The sequence below is a fragment of the Eurosta solidaginis genome, chromosome 3, assembly GCF_040869045.1.
Source record: "Eurosta solidaginis isolate ZX-2024a chromosome 3, ASM4086904v1, whole genome shotgun sequence".
Classification (NCBI taxonomy): Eukaryota; Metazoa; Arthropoda; class Insecta; order Diptera; family Tephritidae; genus Eurosta; species Eurosta solidaginis.
Window position 1 is genome coordinate 5,045,050 of NC_090321.1, and position 14,337 is coordinate 5,059,386.

The following is a 14,337-nucleotide window of genomic DNA, read 5'->3' on the forward strand; positions in this document are numbered from 1 at the left end:
TTGGGAAGTATTGGTAAACACATACGTAAATATTATTCTGTTTGTTTAGCGGCACATATGTACATTTAGTATTGCAAGAAATTATGATATATTTGCTCATTCCAACATAAGATAAAAAGTGAGTTGTGAGAGTTTTATGGCTTCAAAATATTCTCGAACTTTTTCTTCCCTGTACCGTAAATTATCAAAGTAAGCAACCCATGTGCAAGATTCTCTAGCCAAATCGTGTCAGAGGCAAAGAGGAGAAAGTATTATTGGGTTTGCTCTGGCTTTTAAGGCTTAATAGTAAGGCGGCTCAATTGGAACATGCAGTTCGCTACATATATACTTATGTAATTTTGTAAATATTTTTACTATGATTCGGCGACTCCCACCCAAGCAAATTTCCAGTAAATAGTTTAAACAAGCGCTTTTTTTATTCAAAACTAACCGACTAAGTGGAAAGTGCCTTCCAACGATTAGTTCTTTGATGGATCGGGCGCTTCGGGATATTCATACCTGTGCATCTAATGTCGGGTTGAAAGTCAGTGCGGAGAAGACGGATATGGTCTTATTTACAAAGAGGTACAAGGTCCCAAATTGGACCAGGCCTAAGTTAGGACACGTGACCTTACAGGAGAAACCTTGCACAAAATATCTGGGAATCATCCTAGACAGTAAGCTGTCAAGGAAGCTCAACGTGGAGGAGAGGGCCAAGAAGGCCCCAACGGCACTCTATGCATGTAAAAGAATGCTGGGGTGTACGTGGGGCTTATCGCCCTCTCTTTCTCATTGGGTTTTCACAGCGATTGTAAGCCCTATTCTATACTATGGAGTTCTTGTTTGGTGGAAAGCCACACAAAAAACAACATACCTCAAAAAATTAGAGGGGGTACGCAGACTACCGATGCTTAGCATTACGGGAGCCCTGAAAACAACCCCGACGGCCGCACTGTATGCCATTCTGCACATTCCAACTATAGACCTGGTAGCAAAGAACATAGCATTAACAACCGCAACCAGGCTCGGTGCCTCGGGGCAGCTTGAGCGCCGACCATATGGCCATAGTAGTATAGCGTCATCAATCACAAGATGAACAGACTACCTGATTCCCTATCTGCGCTTCGAGGGAGATCTTAGGGCCACAATAGAGGTGGACGGTTGGCGTAAGGGTGCGGTAATGGCGGACGAGGCGATACATGTGTACACAGATGGTTCCAAAGTAGTGGAAGGAGTGGGGTCTGCGGTATACTGTGCTGATCCGGAAAAAAGCAGATCCTACAGGCTGCCGTATTACTGTAGCGTTTTCCAAGCGGAAATATTAGCCGTAACCAAAGCAGTAGAAACCCTGGAAGAGAATAGCTTAAGCTGCAACCGTGTTAGCTTTTATATTGACAGTCAAGCAGCAATTAAGGCAATAATGGGCGATAATGTCGCATAGCACAGCATCTACATGCATCTTAGAGTGTAAGCAGTCTCTGCAGAGAATCGGGACAGTGAGAAGCATACATCTATATTGGGTCCCAAGGCATATGGGAATAGATGGGAATGAAAAAGCGGACGAACTAGCTAAAAAGGGCGCATCCCTAGAAGCTTGCCCCGTAGACGTCCCAATTAGACTGGGCGAGATTAAGCGAAGGCGAGAGGTGCACATGATCGACCAAACGGGAAAGGCGTGGGTTCAACCGCGGGGCTGTAAAGCGTCGAAGATTATTTGTAGGTCATACAACCTTAGACTAACAAAGTTGCTTCTATCATTAAAAAGAGAGGACTGTAGATTCATGACGGGTATTCTGACTGAGCACTGCCTTCTGGCGTCACATGCCTTTAAATTAGGCTTGGTCAGTGATAGCAGATGTAGGTAGTGCGGGTTGGAGGAGGAAGCGATCGAGCACGTTTTGTGCTCGTGCCCTGCACTTGCCAGGCTAAGACTCCAGCTATTAGGAGTGATACAGCTATCAGATCAGGAAGCAGCAAGTCGCTTAAGTCCTAGGAAGCTTCTAGTATTTGCCAAGAGGACGGAGTTATTTTATAACATAGGTCCTGGTTTTTGATAGGGTTTTTCAGTTTGGTCATTAAAACAAACTTCTGGTAACACTACGGACTCAATCAGTCTATGTGAGGTCCTCAAGGACCGGCCAGTTCAACCTAACCTAACCTAACCGACTACGCCTAAACAAGTATGTCCACATGAAAAGATGGTATACATAACATATTTTTTTCATTATTTGTTAAAAATAGTTACATGCATACAAACATACATATGAAGCTGGGGTGTCAAAAGATCCTTGAATCATACCACCTACTTATTTTGTAACATAGGTCCTAGTTTTCCGTGTAGTTTTTAGCTTAATCGTTGAACAAACTTCTGGTAACACTATGAATGCATTTAGTCTATGTGAGTCTCTCACGTACCGGCCAGTACAATCTGAACTTACCTGACTCCACCCCCCTCTCTCCCGTCATCGTGTTGTTTTTTGATGACCGCGAAAAGCTTTAATTCAGACGTAGCAGAGTAAAGTCAATTACTTTTCATACAGTCTAAAATTGCTATGACTCGACAAGGAGCTGGGGGCTGTCGTACGCTTGATAGAACCAAGCATGCGATATATGGCAGACTATACATGATTGAAATTCTTTAAGACACCTTTTATTGCCTTATTTTCATCTTCTTTCAATTTAGTGTCATTCCTTTTCTCACATTCTCTACTTTATTAATTCTTAAAATTTGTATTTCTCAAATTTGTATTCTTGATTGCAAGCTGCCTCAAAATAAATCTCCTTATCTTTACATTTCTTACTTTTATTTTACGAATCAATAAAGTAAAGCCCTGGCAACGTTAAGAATCACTTAAGATGGCTTTAAGTTCAGCAACCCCGTAAGAAATGTTTATATAAAATGGGAGTGAACTGACAGTGTAGCATCGTAGAATTTGGAAACAGAAATTGGTCTCCCTATCTTATTGCTTAAGTATGCTGGTCTTGCTTTCGAGTTTTGGTTTTTATAAATTTTAAATTAGCTTGCTTAGCATTTTACATACATTAATTTTTACTAACTACCCTGTTCTATTTGTGCTTACGCACTTATCCGCTTACGAATCTCAGTCACGCACTCCCGTTTATGTTTCTTTCATTCATTTCCATTTCTTGTTTACATCAGTTTCTTTAGGCCAAATAAACAACAATTATCTTTCCATGTTTTCCATTGCCTTAGCACATTATCTGCGAAGTAATGTTTTTTTTTACAGTTATTTTTTTTTGTGCCTAAACTCATCTTGCTCTCCCTTTCCTATTCTTATTTCAACCCAATTTCTTTCGATTGCCTTCTTCCACGTCGAGCTGTTTTGTTAGCATTTATTATCGCTGTTATTTTGTTGTCCGTCTAACTGTTTATTTGGAAAGCTTTGTAGGTTCGATTTTGCTTCATTTCATTTAAGTTGAATACTCAACAACCAAATGATCATTGGACTGGCATGTATATGAGGACGAGGGGCGGCTGATAACATCAAGTACTTAGCCTTTCAGATAGCCCTACCCAGTCCATTGTATGTTTCTGAAGTACGTTGAAATAGAAATCCCTAAACGAGCCAGCTCTATATTGTATCCAGAGATCTGGATACAGAGATCATCAATAGCGATGGTTTCAGTTAAATGATTGATGAGAATGCAAATTGCCCATTGTTTTCATGGTATCATTCTTTCTTTTTTCTCTTCGTTAAAAAAATTCAGTTCCGTTTTTCTAGTACCGCTTGGGTAGTAAATACTTTATAGTGCATCGTCGTTTATGTTACAGGAGTCCGAATAATTTTGGTGCTTAGACACATCTGTCGTGATGACAATTAAAATTTTTATAGTAAATTTTCTCACTAGATTTACTATAAGGCCTCAATTATTTCTTTCTTGAATGTTTCAGATAATAAGCCATTTCAAGTAGGCAATTCTAACGGCTTATCAGTCCTTAACTTTCCTTCAAATTCTTGGCGTCACAATTTTCGAAATGAATAAATAAATCCGGGCTTTCCTAACCAGCACACCCAGCAGACGTTGCCCCCTAAACTAAAAAAAAACTTGACCATATTTCCAAAAGAGTCTCCTCTCTCGCCACCTTATCACTCTCTTCCCTTTTCCCTTCTTCTATATCTTCGATTTCTTCTTCCTATGCTTGTCCTTTTCCAATACAGCTTTTACTCCCACTTATACACCAACCTCCAATGATAACTATGTGGGAAGTCCGAGTTCAAATAAAAGTCACAATATTTGGATGGCTGATAGTCTATCGAATAAAGCTTTTAGCCTGAATATCTAGTGACAGTGTTATTTGTCGACCAGGCTAGGAGGAAAGTGGAAATGGATATAGTCGCAGGAGTTCGGATGTATAGACATAGGAACACAACTATCGAGCTGTCGGCAGCATACATTATCATATTGACTCCTGTTGTAGGAGGAATAAAATACGATATGAACACGTTAGCGAAAGTAGGGAGAGTACATCACTCTAACAAGTATGAAATTTTTAGCTAAATATACAAACGGTAATTTCATGCGAGAAACTCATAATTGGTGTGTATTTAAAGAAACGTTAGATCTTAAGAATTATTGATGCTCAGGAGCTCAGACGATGTCCATGATCCAGGCGAAAATGGATTCAATTACTGTTTAGGAACCTATGCTAAACTCAAAAATGTCACTTATAGAAATTCCTTGAACTTATCAACCCCCTCACGTATGCGTACATGCATTTGTCTATTTGTGTCTAAGATAATTTTCAATTTCCGATCACGTATTCAACTGTCAGTCAGTCTAGCACTCGCTGCTGCATTCCGAAGCTCTCTTATAACCTATGGCCTCTGACACGCGGCAGCTCTCGTTTTGTAATTCTTATCTCGGCATGCACGTTTGTTATTTAATTTGTTTCGTGTATGTGTCGATGTTGCCAGATATTTATTCACCCGTAGCAGTAATGGAAATTACATTAGTGTAACAAAATTGACGTTATAAATTCCAAAACATAAAATAACTCATTTGGGACTGGTTAGGCGAAGCGGGCAGATGAGGTGTGATGATTCCATTTAAGCATTTAAGCTTATGCATGTAAGCGAAATTGCGCTCCTTCCTCTCTTTCACTTTCTTTTCTTCCTCTTATCTTCTTTCTCTCTGCCTCCCTCTACTTGTATCCCATCCGCCGGAAGTTTATTAAAAATTCGTTGCTCATTCGTTTGTCACTATGTGCGCGCTGAGTTTTCCACGTTCTGTTGAACTGACATTTGGTGAGCTGTCAGTTGGGCGCAAAACTTTCGTTTACTGTTAGAGTTCAATGAGAACTTTTGAAAACTGTCATGAACTTTAAATTTTAACAGTGACAGCTCCCACGTGGTTTAATCGTAAGGTCAAATAAATTAAATTGTTGTGTTAATATCAAAGGATTTGTGGTTTACATTTACCGTTACATATTCATATATACATAACCTCAAAATTTTTATAAAACTACTTCAAGCTATGTTTGATGTATGTATATAAACAAACTAAATGGAGCCTGCACGCAGTGGCAATTTCGAGACGGACTCCCCTCCAATAGTAAGGTAGGCTCCGAAATCGAAGTTGGCATCCGAGTGTCCATTATCGACTTCTTTCTCGCCGAGATTCTCTTTTATCTGATCATACCCCTTCTGCTTTTGAATTCAGCGAAATATTAAAGTCGACGGAGTTTTACTATTTGGGGCCCCCGTTTAAGAATGGCAGGAAATGGTGCTAGATTGGGGCCCATAAAAAGCGTTTCCAAGAAAACAAATATTTGCGGTGGCATAAATACACTATTTATACTCTCGAAGATAGGCACCGTGGTATGGTGGTAGCATGCTCCGACTACTACGCCGAAGATCCTTGGTTCACGCTCCGGACAAAGCAACATCAAAATTTTAGAAACAAGTTTTTTTTTCAATTAGAAGAAAGTTTTTCTAAGCGGAGCCGCCCCTCGGCAGTGATTTGGCAAGCACTACGAGTGTATTTCTGCCATAAAAAGCTTCTCAGTGAAAACTCATCTGCATTGCAGATGCCGCTCGGAGTCGGCATAAAACATGTAGGTCCCGTCCTCCTAATTTGTAGAAAAATTAAAAGGAGCATGACGCAAAATTCTAATAGAAGCTCGAAGAAGAAAGCGACTATTCCAACTAATCCTTCCAAAAGTCTTGGATGCAATAGCAAGAGCGGAGATCAAAAGTTTTCAGTTTATGAGACACTTGCTTAGTTATCAGTATTAGGTGATTTCGCAAGTAAACGTAATGCCTTTGGATTATGCAGTACTTCTATCACCATGTATAGAAGCATAATAATAGGTGGTGGGGATAATAATCTCAATATTTTCATTCCATTAATTCTGAACATAGTTGAAGACCACGGCCATGGCGGGCACCGTGGTGTGATGGTAGCGTGCTCCGCCTCCACACCTTATTCCCTGGGTTCACACCCCGAAAGAAGACAATTTTTCTAAGCGGGGTCGCCCCTCGGCAGTGTTTGGCAAGCGCTCCGGGTGTATTTTTCCCATGAAAAGCTCTCACTGAAAACTCATCTGCCTTGCAGATGCCGCGCGGAGTCGGCATAAAACATGTAGGTCCGCCCGTCCAATTTGTAGGGAAAATCAAGAGGAGCACGACGCAAATTGGAAGGAAGCTCGGCCTTAGATCTCTTCGGAGGTTATCGCGCCTTACATTTATTTTTTTAGTTGAAGACCATTTTCTAATATAAAAAGGACACAGAACTCTACACACGCTGCGGGACTTTAAAATTCACCTACAAGTAAGGTTGAGCTAGCCGGTCCGTGTGTACCTCACTCAGACTGAACAAATAGTATTACCACCAGTTTTCCCAACTACCAAACTGAAAACCCATATCAAAAACCAAACCCTCTGTTATAAAAAAAAAAACGCCCTCTTGGCAAATACGTTGCTTCACTGGAGCACTCGATGTCAGCACAGAAATATTTTCAAGAGACTGCCCTCGACCTGCAAATTTCTCACATGTAGATCCTCTACAGATACCTATTTTCGTTCCTGATTCACCCGCAGCTTGACACAGATTTTGTTCAGTGTACTGAGATGCATGTAGGTCATGGCCGACTTCAAGACCTCAAAAACCTCACCCAAATATAGTCTTGTATACTCTTAACATTTGGGACATTGTTTCAAGTCAAAAGCCCGTTAGCAGCTTGACTGTATAAAAAATGGTCGCCAAATTAAATTATGGCTTTCGGTGTAACCGCAGAAAGAGAAAAACTCAATAGAAAACTCCACACTGCGCCAAAACTCTCTCCCAATCACGTATACTTTCGTTTCTCACTACACGTGTGCGCCATATTGCTATTATCTGTAAAAATTAAAAATAAAATAAATAAATGTAAGGCGCGATAACCTCCGAAGAGAGGCCGAGCTTCTCTTCCAATTTGCGTCGTGCTCCTATTGATTTTCCATACAAATTGGCCGGACGGGACCTACATGTTTTATGCCACCTCCGAACGGCATCTGCAAGGCAGATGAGTTTTCACTGAGAGCTTTTCATGGCAGAAATACACCCGGAGCGCTTGCCAAACACTGCCGAGGGGCGACCCCGCTTAGAAAAATTTTCTTCTAATTGAAAAACCTTAGAACCCAGGGCATACGGTGTGGTAGGCGGAACACGCTACCTTCACACCACGGTGGCCGCCGTAAAAATTACTGATCCATAAATTACGGCTATCTCAAAAAACCACTTCACATTCATATTTAACTAATCAGGCTATAAAGCACTTAATAATTTATTTCATATATTTACAGCAAACCGCAGTTATCGACTACTTCTGCTATCGCTTGCTTGTTGATCACTATAAAACTGAATAGCGCAGCGCCTGACGAAAGCAGTCTCATATTTCTAAGTAAATATGATCTATATAATGCAATCACAAATACTCACAGTGTTCCTGTACCTCAATGTAGTTCAGGCTCTGAATATAACTTCGAGGTCACAATGGGGTGCCCGTACACCCACTCACAAAACCGCTTTGGCCAATGGCTTACCTTATGTGATTATTCACCACACCACTGGATCGTACTGTGACACGCAAGCTGATTGCATAAAACAAATGAAAAGCATTCAAAACTATCATATGGACTCTTTGGGATGGGATGATATCGGTTATAATTTTTTGATCGGCGGTGATGATCATGTCTATGAGGGACGTGGTTGGAATAATATGGGGGCCCATGCTGCTAAATGGAATGAAAAATCGATTGGTATATCCTTTATAGGCAACTACAACAGTAAGTACCGTAAATATGTATTCTGTCTCAGATGGGCTTTAGATCCCATCGTAACATGACTTGTAATTCGATATTTGTCAACTTTTCAGATGATAAACCAACCTCAGCGCAGATATCTGCAACAAAGGATCTTATCGCTCAAGCTGTTTTTCGTGGCCAAATTGATCCTAATTATATTCTATACGGACATCGTCAAGTGAGCTCTACCGAGTGTCCCGGTCATAATTTGTATGCCGAAATAATGAAATGGCCCAATTGGAAGGCTTGAGCTATTTACGTGAATTAGATTGAACCGACCGTTCCGTATGGACCTCACATGAACTGAATATGTCCAAAGTGTTACCAGAATTTTGTTCCACTGACCAACTGAAAAGCTCTATCAAGAACCATGACCTATTATATAAAACCATTATTATATATTGGAATGATAGGATAGAATTGGAGTGGGAAAGGGTAATTAAAAACGCGAGGGAATTAAATAAAATTTTTAATTTATGTCAAAGCCACTTACTATTTTCTTATAAAACAGCCCGAAACGTGCAGGAACATCCCGAGTTTTTGATGTGTTTATAGTGCGTTCTAGCGAGATTTCCTTTCTTTTTTCCACATTGCATACTCCTTTGGGTCTTTGTTCAAAAAATAACTTCCAAATCGCGTTGGGATGGTCGTCCGTCGAAGTACACAACCCTTTTGGCTAACAATTTACCCTATGTTATAATCCATCATACCACCGGGCCTACTGTGACACGCCAGCTGGTTGTAGTCGGAGAGAAAAATATACAACTCGCCGAGGGGCGACCCAGCTGAGAAAACTGTTTTTGCAATTGAAAAACTTGTTTGTAAATTTTTCATGTTGCTTTACCCGCGACTTGAACCCAGGATCTGCGGTGTGGCAGGCGGAGCACACTACCACCATAACACGGCTTTTCTCTAACACATTAATTGCCAAGTGTGATGATAACGGTGGCTTCATAACTGTAAGAGAACATTATTTTGTTAAATTTCCCGTTATTCAAGTACTTTTCTGGTAAATATAATTGAGCTTTTTATAGAAAAGTTGGAAAAGCTCACAAAGCTTTAGTAAACATATCTCCAAATTATATTGTAGACATATAACATATACTTGTAATGTTTACATGTTGTTGGCTTTTGCTGCCTCTTGATTGTGTGCGTGTGCCTTTGTAATTACTTCAGCGTTGCCGTTTTCAATTCTCTAAATTAATTACTTATGCCCCTATTACCGTTTACAACTCAACTCTGGTTGGGTTGAAATTTCGCAATTTGGTATTACAGATTACAACTCAACCTGTCAAAAAAATGTCAGTTGAGTTGTCTCGTCTAACAACTTTTTGTGGCATTACCGTTTACAACGTTGTGTTAGTGTAGTTGTCAAACGCGTCAAAATCTTACAACTGATTACTACCAGTTGTCTCATACAATTTTGCAGTTGTTTTAAAAAAATGCAACGTTTTAGAAGACGGTTCACCACCTAATTTTTAACAAAAATTTTCAAAGTTGGTATCAAAAGACGCGTTTCGACCTCCGATTTAAGAATACGAAAGCAAAAATTAAAAATTTAATTTCTATCATATCATTTCGGTTCAAATTTTCATGTGGATGTATTGTGCCAGATTTTTTGTACACACTAATGCAGAAAGGCGTTAGACCTACCCAGGGTTATTTTTACAAATCGTAGCCAAAGGCCACCAACACAGGAAAATCTTCTGTGTAAAAAAACCGTGGATCGGGCCTCATATTTCGGACTCTCGGGCTATTTTGTGGGTTTTTGTAAATATTTTGCGACAGAAATAAAATTTTAAATTTCCGCTTTCCAATCCTAAAAACGGAGGTAAAAGTCTAGTTGAGGGGTCGACTGCTAATACGCTATCAAAAATTACGAGAGAGGAGTCCAAAGACACGTATTGACCTCGAGAAGAATAATCCGAAGGCGGAAAAGAAACATATTAGCAGTATTAGCAGTCAACCCCTCAACTAGACTTTTACCAAAACGGAGATCGCAACGCGTCTTTTGATCCACCTTTGATGAGAGTTAGATGGTGCACGGGCTCATAACACGTTACAAAAAAAAAAAAAAAAAAAAAATTTAAAGCCGGTAGTTAAACATTTTTTAATCAAAAAATAATCAACAATTTTGTGCTCATTTATAGAAAAAAACAACGTTTAAACGAAGGATTACATTGAATAACTTTTTGACTTTATGGAGCGATATTCCGAAGTTGGACGAGGCTGGCCGCAGTTCGGATTCAGCCAAAATAGGTGAAATTATGCGAACGTGAGTTCCATTGTTAGTAATCACTACTCCTGGGCATCCTGTTTTAGAGTAAAATACAATTCTTGCGGTTTGGGTTTTAATCCACTTCGCTGAAATATGCTTCTCAATAATATCTAAAACCATTCCAACACCAAAATCATTTCCACAGCACTTTTGATAGCTGCCATCAGCAAGGAATCTGAATGTGGCGCATAATTTTAAAATAGGGGTTCAGCCTTCCCTCGAAAGCGTTTGTGGAATTGGTCCTTAATTTTGTTTAGTAATGAGTAAAATGCTTCCTTTCGAATCTGCTAAATAACTTCATTTGAAGCTCATCATATGTCACTTAAACATTTTCTTACTTGGTGCTTGGTAGTTCCAAGGACTTGGAATGATCACGCGAATGTTTTCCGCTTTCGCGACATGTTAATCACCAACAATTTCGCCATTATAAAATAGATTTCATATCATATAATATCTCGTAATAACAAAATTACGTTTGCAAATACTTAAATTTTCGCTACAAATTGATCAGCTGTTCATTTATCTGTCGAATCAACACTTTCTTAGGTTGGCAGCACCAATTCAAGTTCAACTGAAATAAGTTGTAATTCGTAATACCAAACAGGAGTTGAGTTGTCTGAAGGTTGAGTTGTTTTAATTACAACCCAACTAAGTTGAGTTGTATACCGTAATAGGGGCATAAATTGGCGCTTATCCGTTTAAACGGTTATGGCGCGCTAGTCGCTTTTTCGCTCTGCCAACTGACGCCAATTGGTCACACCAAGGGAGTTTAAATCGTATTTCACCTGGTCCTTCTAGCAGAGTTGGGGGCTAGCTTTTTCCTCTGCTTCCATAGGCGGGTTCCGATAGAAATATTTGCTTAGCCGGAACGTCATCTTTCATTCGTATAACATAGCCTAGCCAGCGTAGCCGCTGTGGTTTAATTCGATGGACTATGTTGATATCTGCGTAAAGCTCGTACAGCCATAGTTAAAGCTGTTTCAGTACTCGCCATCGTCAATGCGTAGAGGTCCGTCTTCGGAAAGAACTTTGCTCTCGAACACTTCCAGAGCCGCCTTATCTGATGTTGTCATGGTCCGTGCTTCTGCACTATATAACAGGACGGGTACGATAAGTGACTTTGAAAGTGTGAATTTCGTTTGCCGAGAGAGAACTTTACTTTTCGATTGCCTACCTAATCCAAAGAAGGATTTATTGGCAAGAGTGATTCTAGATTTCAGAGCTGATATTGTTGTATGTGTTAATGTTAGTTCCCAAATAAACGAAGTTTTTTACTATTTCGAAATCATGGCTGCCAATAGAACCGTGGTTGCCTAGGCGCAAATGCACTGACTCTTTGCACGATGACGGCATGTACTTTGTTTTGTCCTCATTCACCATCAAACCCATCTTTTCCGCTTCTTTTTCCAGTCTGGAGTAAGCAGAACTTACGTTGCGGGTGTTCAGGCCATTGAATCAATGTCGTCGCCATACGCCAGTAATTGCACGCTTTTATAGAATATTGTTCTAGAGCTATCAAGTTCTGCGTCTAGTGTAATTTTCTCCAGCATCAGATTAAAGAAATCGCACGAGGGGGGTCCCCCTGTCTGAAACTTTGTTTAGTTTCGCACGGCTCGCAGAGATCCTCCCCAATTCTGATTAAACTGATGATGTTGTTCAACGTCATTTTGCACAGCTGTATAATTTTTTCGGAAAACCCATATTCGGACATAGCGGCAAAATGGCAGCTCCTTTTCGTGCTGGCGAAGGCGGTCAAAATCGACAAAGAAGTGATGTGTGTCAATACTTTTTTTCGCAGGTTTTTTCCAAGATGTGGCGCATTGTGAAAAGCTGGTCGATGGTAGATTTACCAGGTTTGAAGCCGCACTGATAACACTGCGGAACAAATTTCCACTTTTCAAAATTTTCCAAGGAAATTTTTATCACATTAGATGTAGTTTTGTGTGCTGATTTCATAAATCATTTTACTTTTTTTTGTAACAGCTTTAGCTTTCGAGATATTTTCGACTACCCGAAAACGTAGCCCACAGGAGTACAACAAGGAGTACAATTTACAAAAGCAAACCTCAATTTTTTTAATACTTCATTTATTATTTGCTTTTGTTCTTTCATTTTAAACTATCAGTATAAGAGCAAATAAATGCTGACATCATGGCATCGGATGAGTACCTACTATATATGTACATACGCTTTTCACATATGTGACCCGACCTATGAAAAGCTGGCTTATGACTCAAAAAAAAAGAAAACTACTAACAAACTGTAGAAATGCATTGTTTATATTTAACAGCTGTTTCTCGCAATTTCTTTTTTGAGTCATAAGCAACCTTTTCATAGGCCGGATCACATATAACAAATTCGCATTTCATTGCGTTTATGGGTCGCTCCAACAACAACAACCCATACACTACCAAAACGCTTTTCACCTCGTTTGTAGGCCAATCTTGAAACAGCCTCAGTAGTATGGAGTTAATTGTGAGACATTAGAATCGGTGCAAAAACAGTTTTTACTTTTCACGTTGGGAGACTTACCGTGGGGGCCAGGCCGAAATCTTCCTCCCTGCTGCAGCCGCCTGAAACTTATTTAGTTGTCCACATTACAGAGTCGCATATATCTATGCTTGGTGCCTTATTTATAGTAAAACTTACAAGAGGGATGGCAAACAGCCCCTTTAGGCCTTCGGGAAATTTCCAACCAATTTCCTTGGCACTTGCAAATCTGCTTTTGAGATGCAATAACCTTTTAGTTGACAATGTGAGGATTTCATTAAGCATTACATTAGTTTTGATACCTCTAACTCGACTCGCCCCTCCAAACTAAAAAGCATATCGTGGGCTTATATTCAATACCCCGAGTTTTATATGGTAGAATGATTTCTGACTCACCATTCATATATGACATTAATGAGAACTTTAAAACTTAGCTGAAATAGTATCAATTCTCATTTTGAGAATTTCTCTATCAGCAATGAGATTTATTTTTTTTCACAAGCAAAAAACTCTATCAGCTTACATATTTATACCCAGTTATATGTACTTATTCATAGGTATTACAGCTTTAATCCGATAAAAGCAATTGTGAAAAAGGGTCGGGATATACATAAACTTCCGTATATCAATATCATGTGTTGAAAAATATTTTTGATTGAGCCTGTCTCATCCATCCGTCCGTCCGCGGTTAACGTTTTTAATAATACCTCCCTTGAGAAACAAAATCACGGCCTTCGATATTGAGCTCTACCTTTACCCACTATTACAAGGCGTCAGTCTCAAAACATGGTTCAACATAACGCTACATCCAAAAAACTGCTTTTTTTATTCTACAAAAACCTTCATCAACAATACACATATTTTGTAAAAATAAATTTTATTCGAGTAGCAATTCAATACAAATTCCAATTATAAGAGGCTTATAAATTTATTTTATTTTTTATGAATAGTATCGCCTTGTTCAGTCTGTAAGATTTTGCAAATATAATCTTCAGATTTATCTTAATCAAAAAAATTAAAATTGGTTTACGAAGCTCTTATCAATGGAAATTTAAAAAGTTTTATAAACCATTTGTATGAAAAATGGGATAAATGAATAAACAAATATACTACAATATGAGGAACTCAACGGCTTGTTAACTGCAGTCCAAGAGTCAATTTAGCCGAAGTGGAGCTCATCCGGTTATATGTATGGATCAGTCAAGATTGACTAACACTTAGCAATATGCTGCTTTTCATTCACTTAATGTGGACCAGATCGGCAAGATAAAGCGGCCTTGAACG

General features: G+C 39.4%; 1 protein-coding gene across 1 annotated transcript; it reads left to right on the top strand.

Moving 5' to 3' along the window:
- The first annotated feature begins 7,854 nt into the window (after positions 1-7,854).
- PGRP-SC2 (Peptidoglycan recognition protein SC2) lies at positions 7,855-8,773 on the top strand. Its single transcript, XM_067777279.1, has 2 exons — positions 7,855-8,267; positions 8,357-8,773. The coding sequence occupies exons 1-2, from the start codon at positions 7,889-7,891 to the stop codon at positions 8,533-8,535; spliced, it is 558 nt and encodes a 185-aa protein (XP_067633380.1). The 5' UTR covers positions 7,855-7,888; the 3' UTR covers positions 8,536-8,773.
- The last annotated feature ends 5,564 nt before the right edge of the window (positions 8,774-14,337 follow it).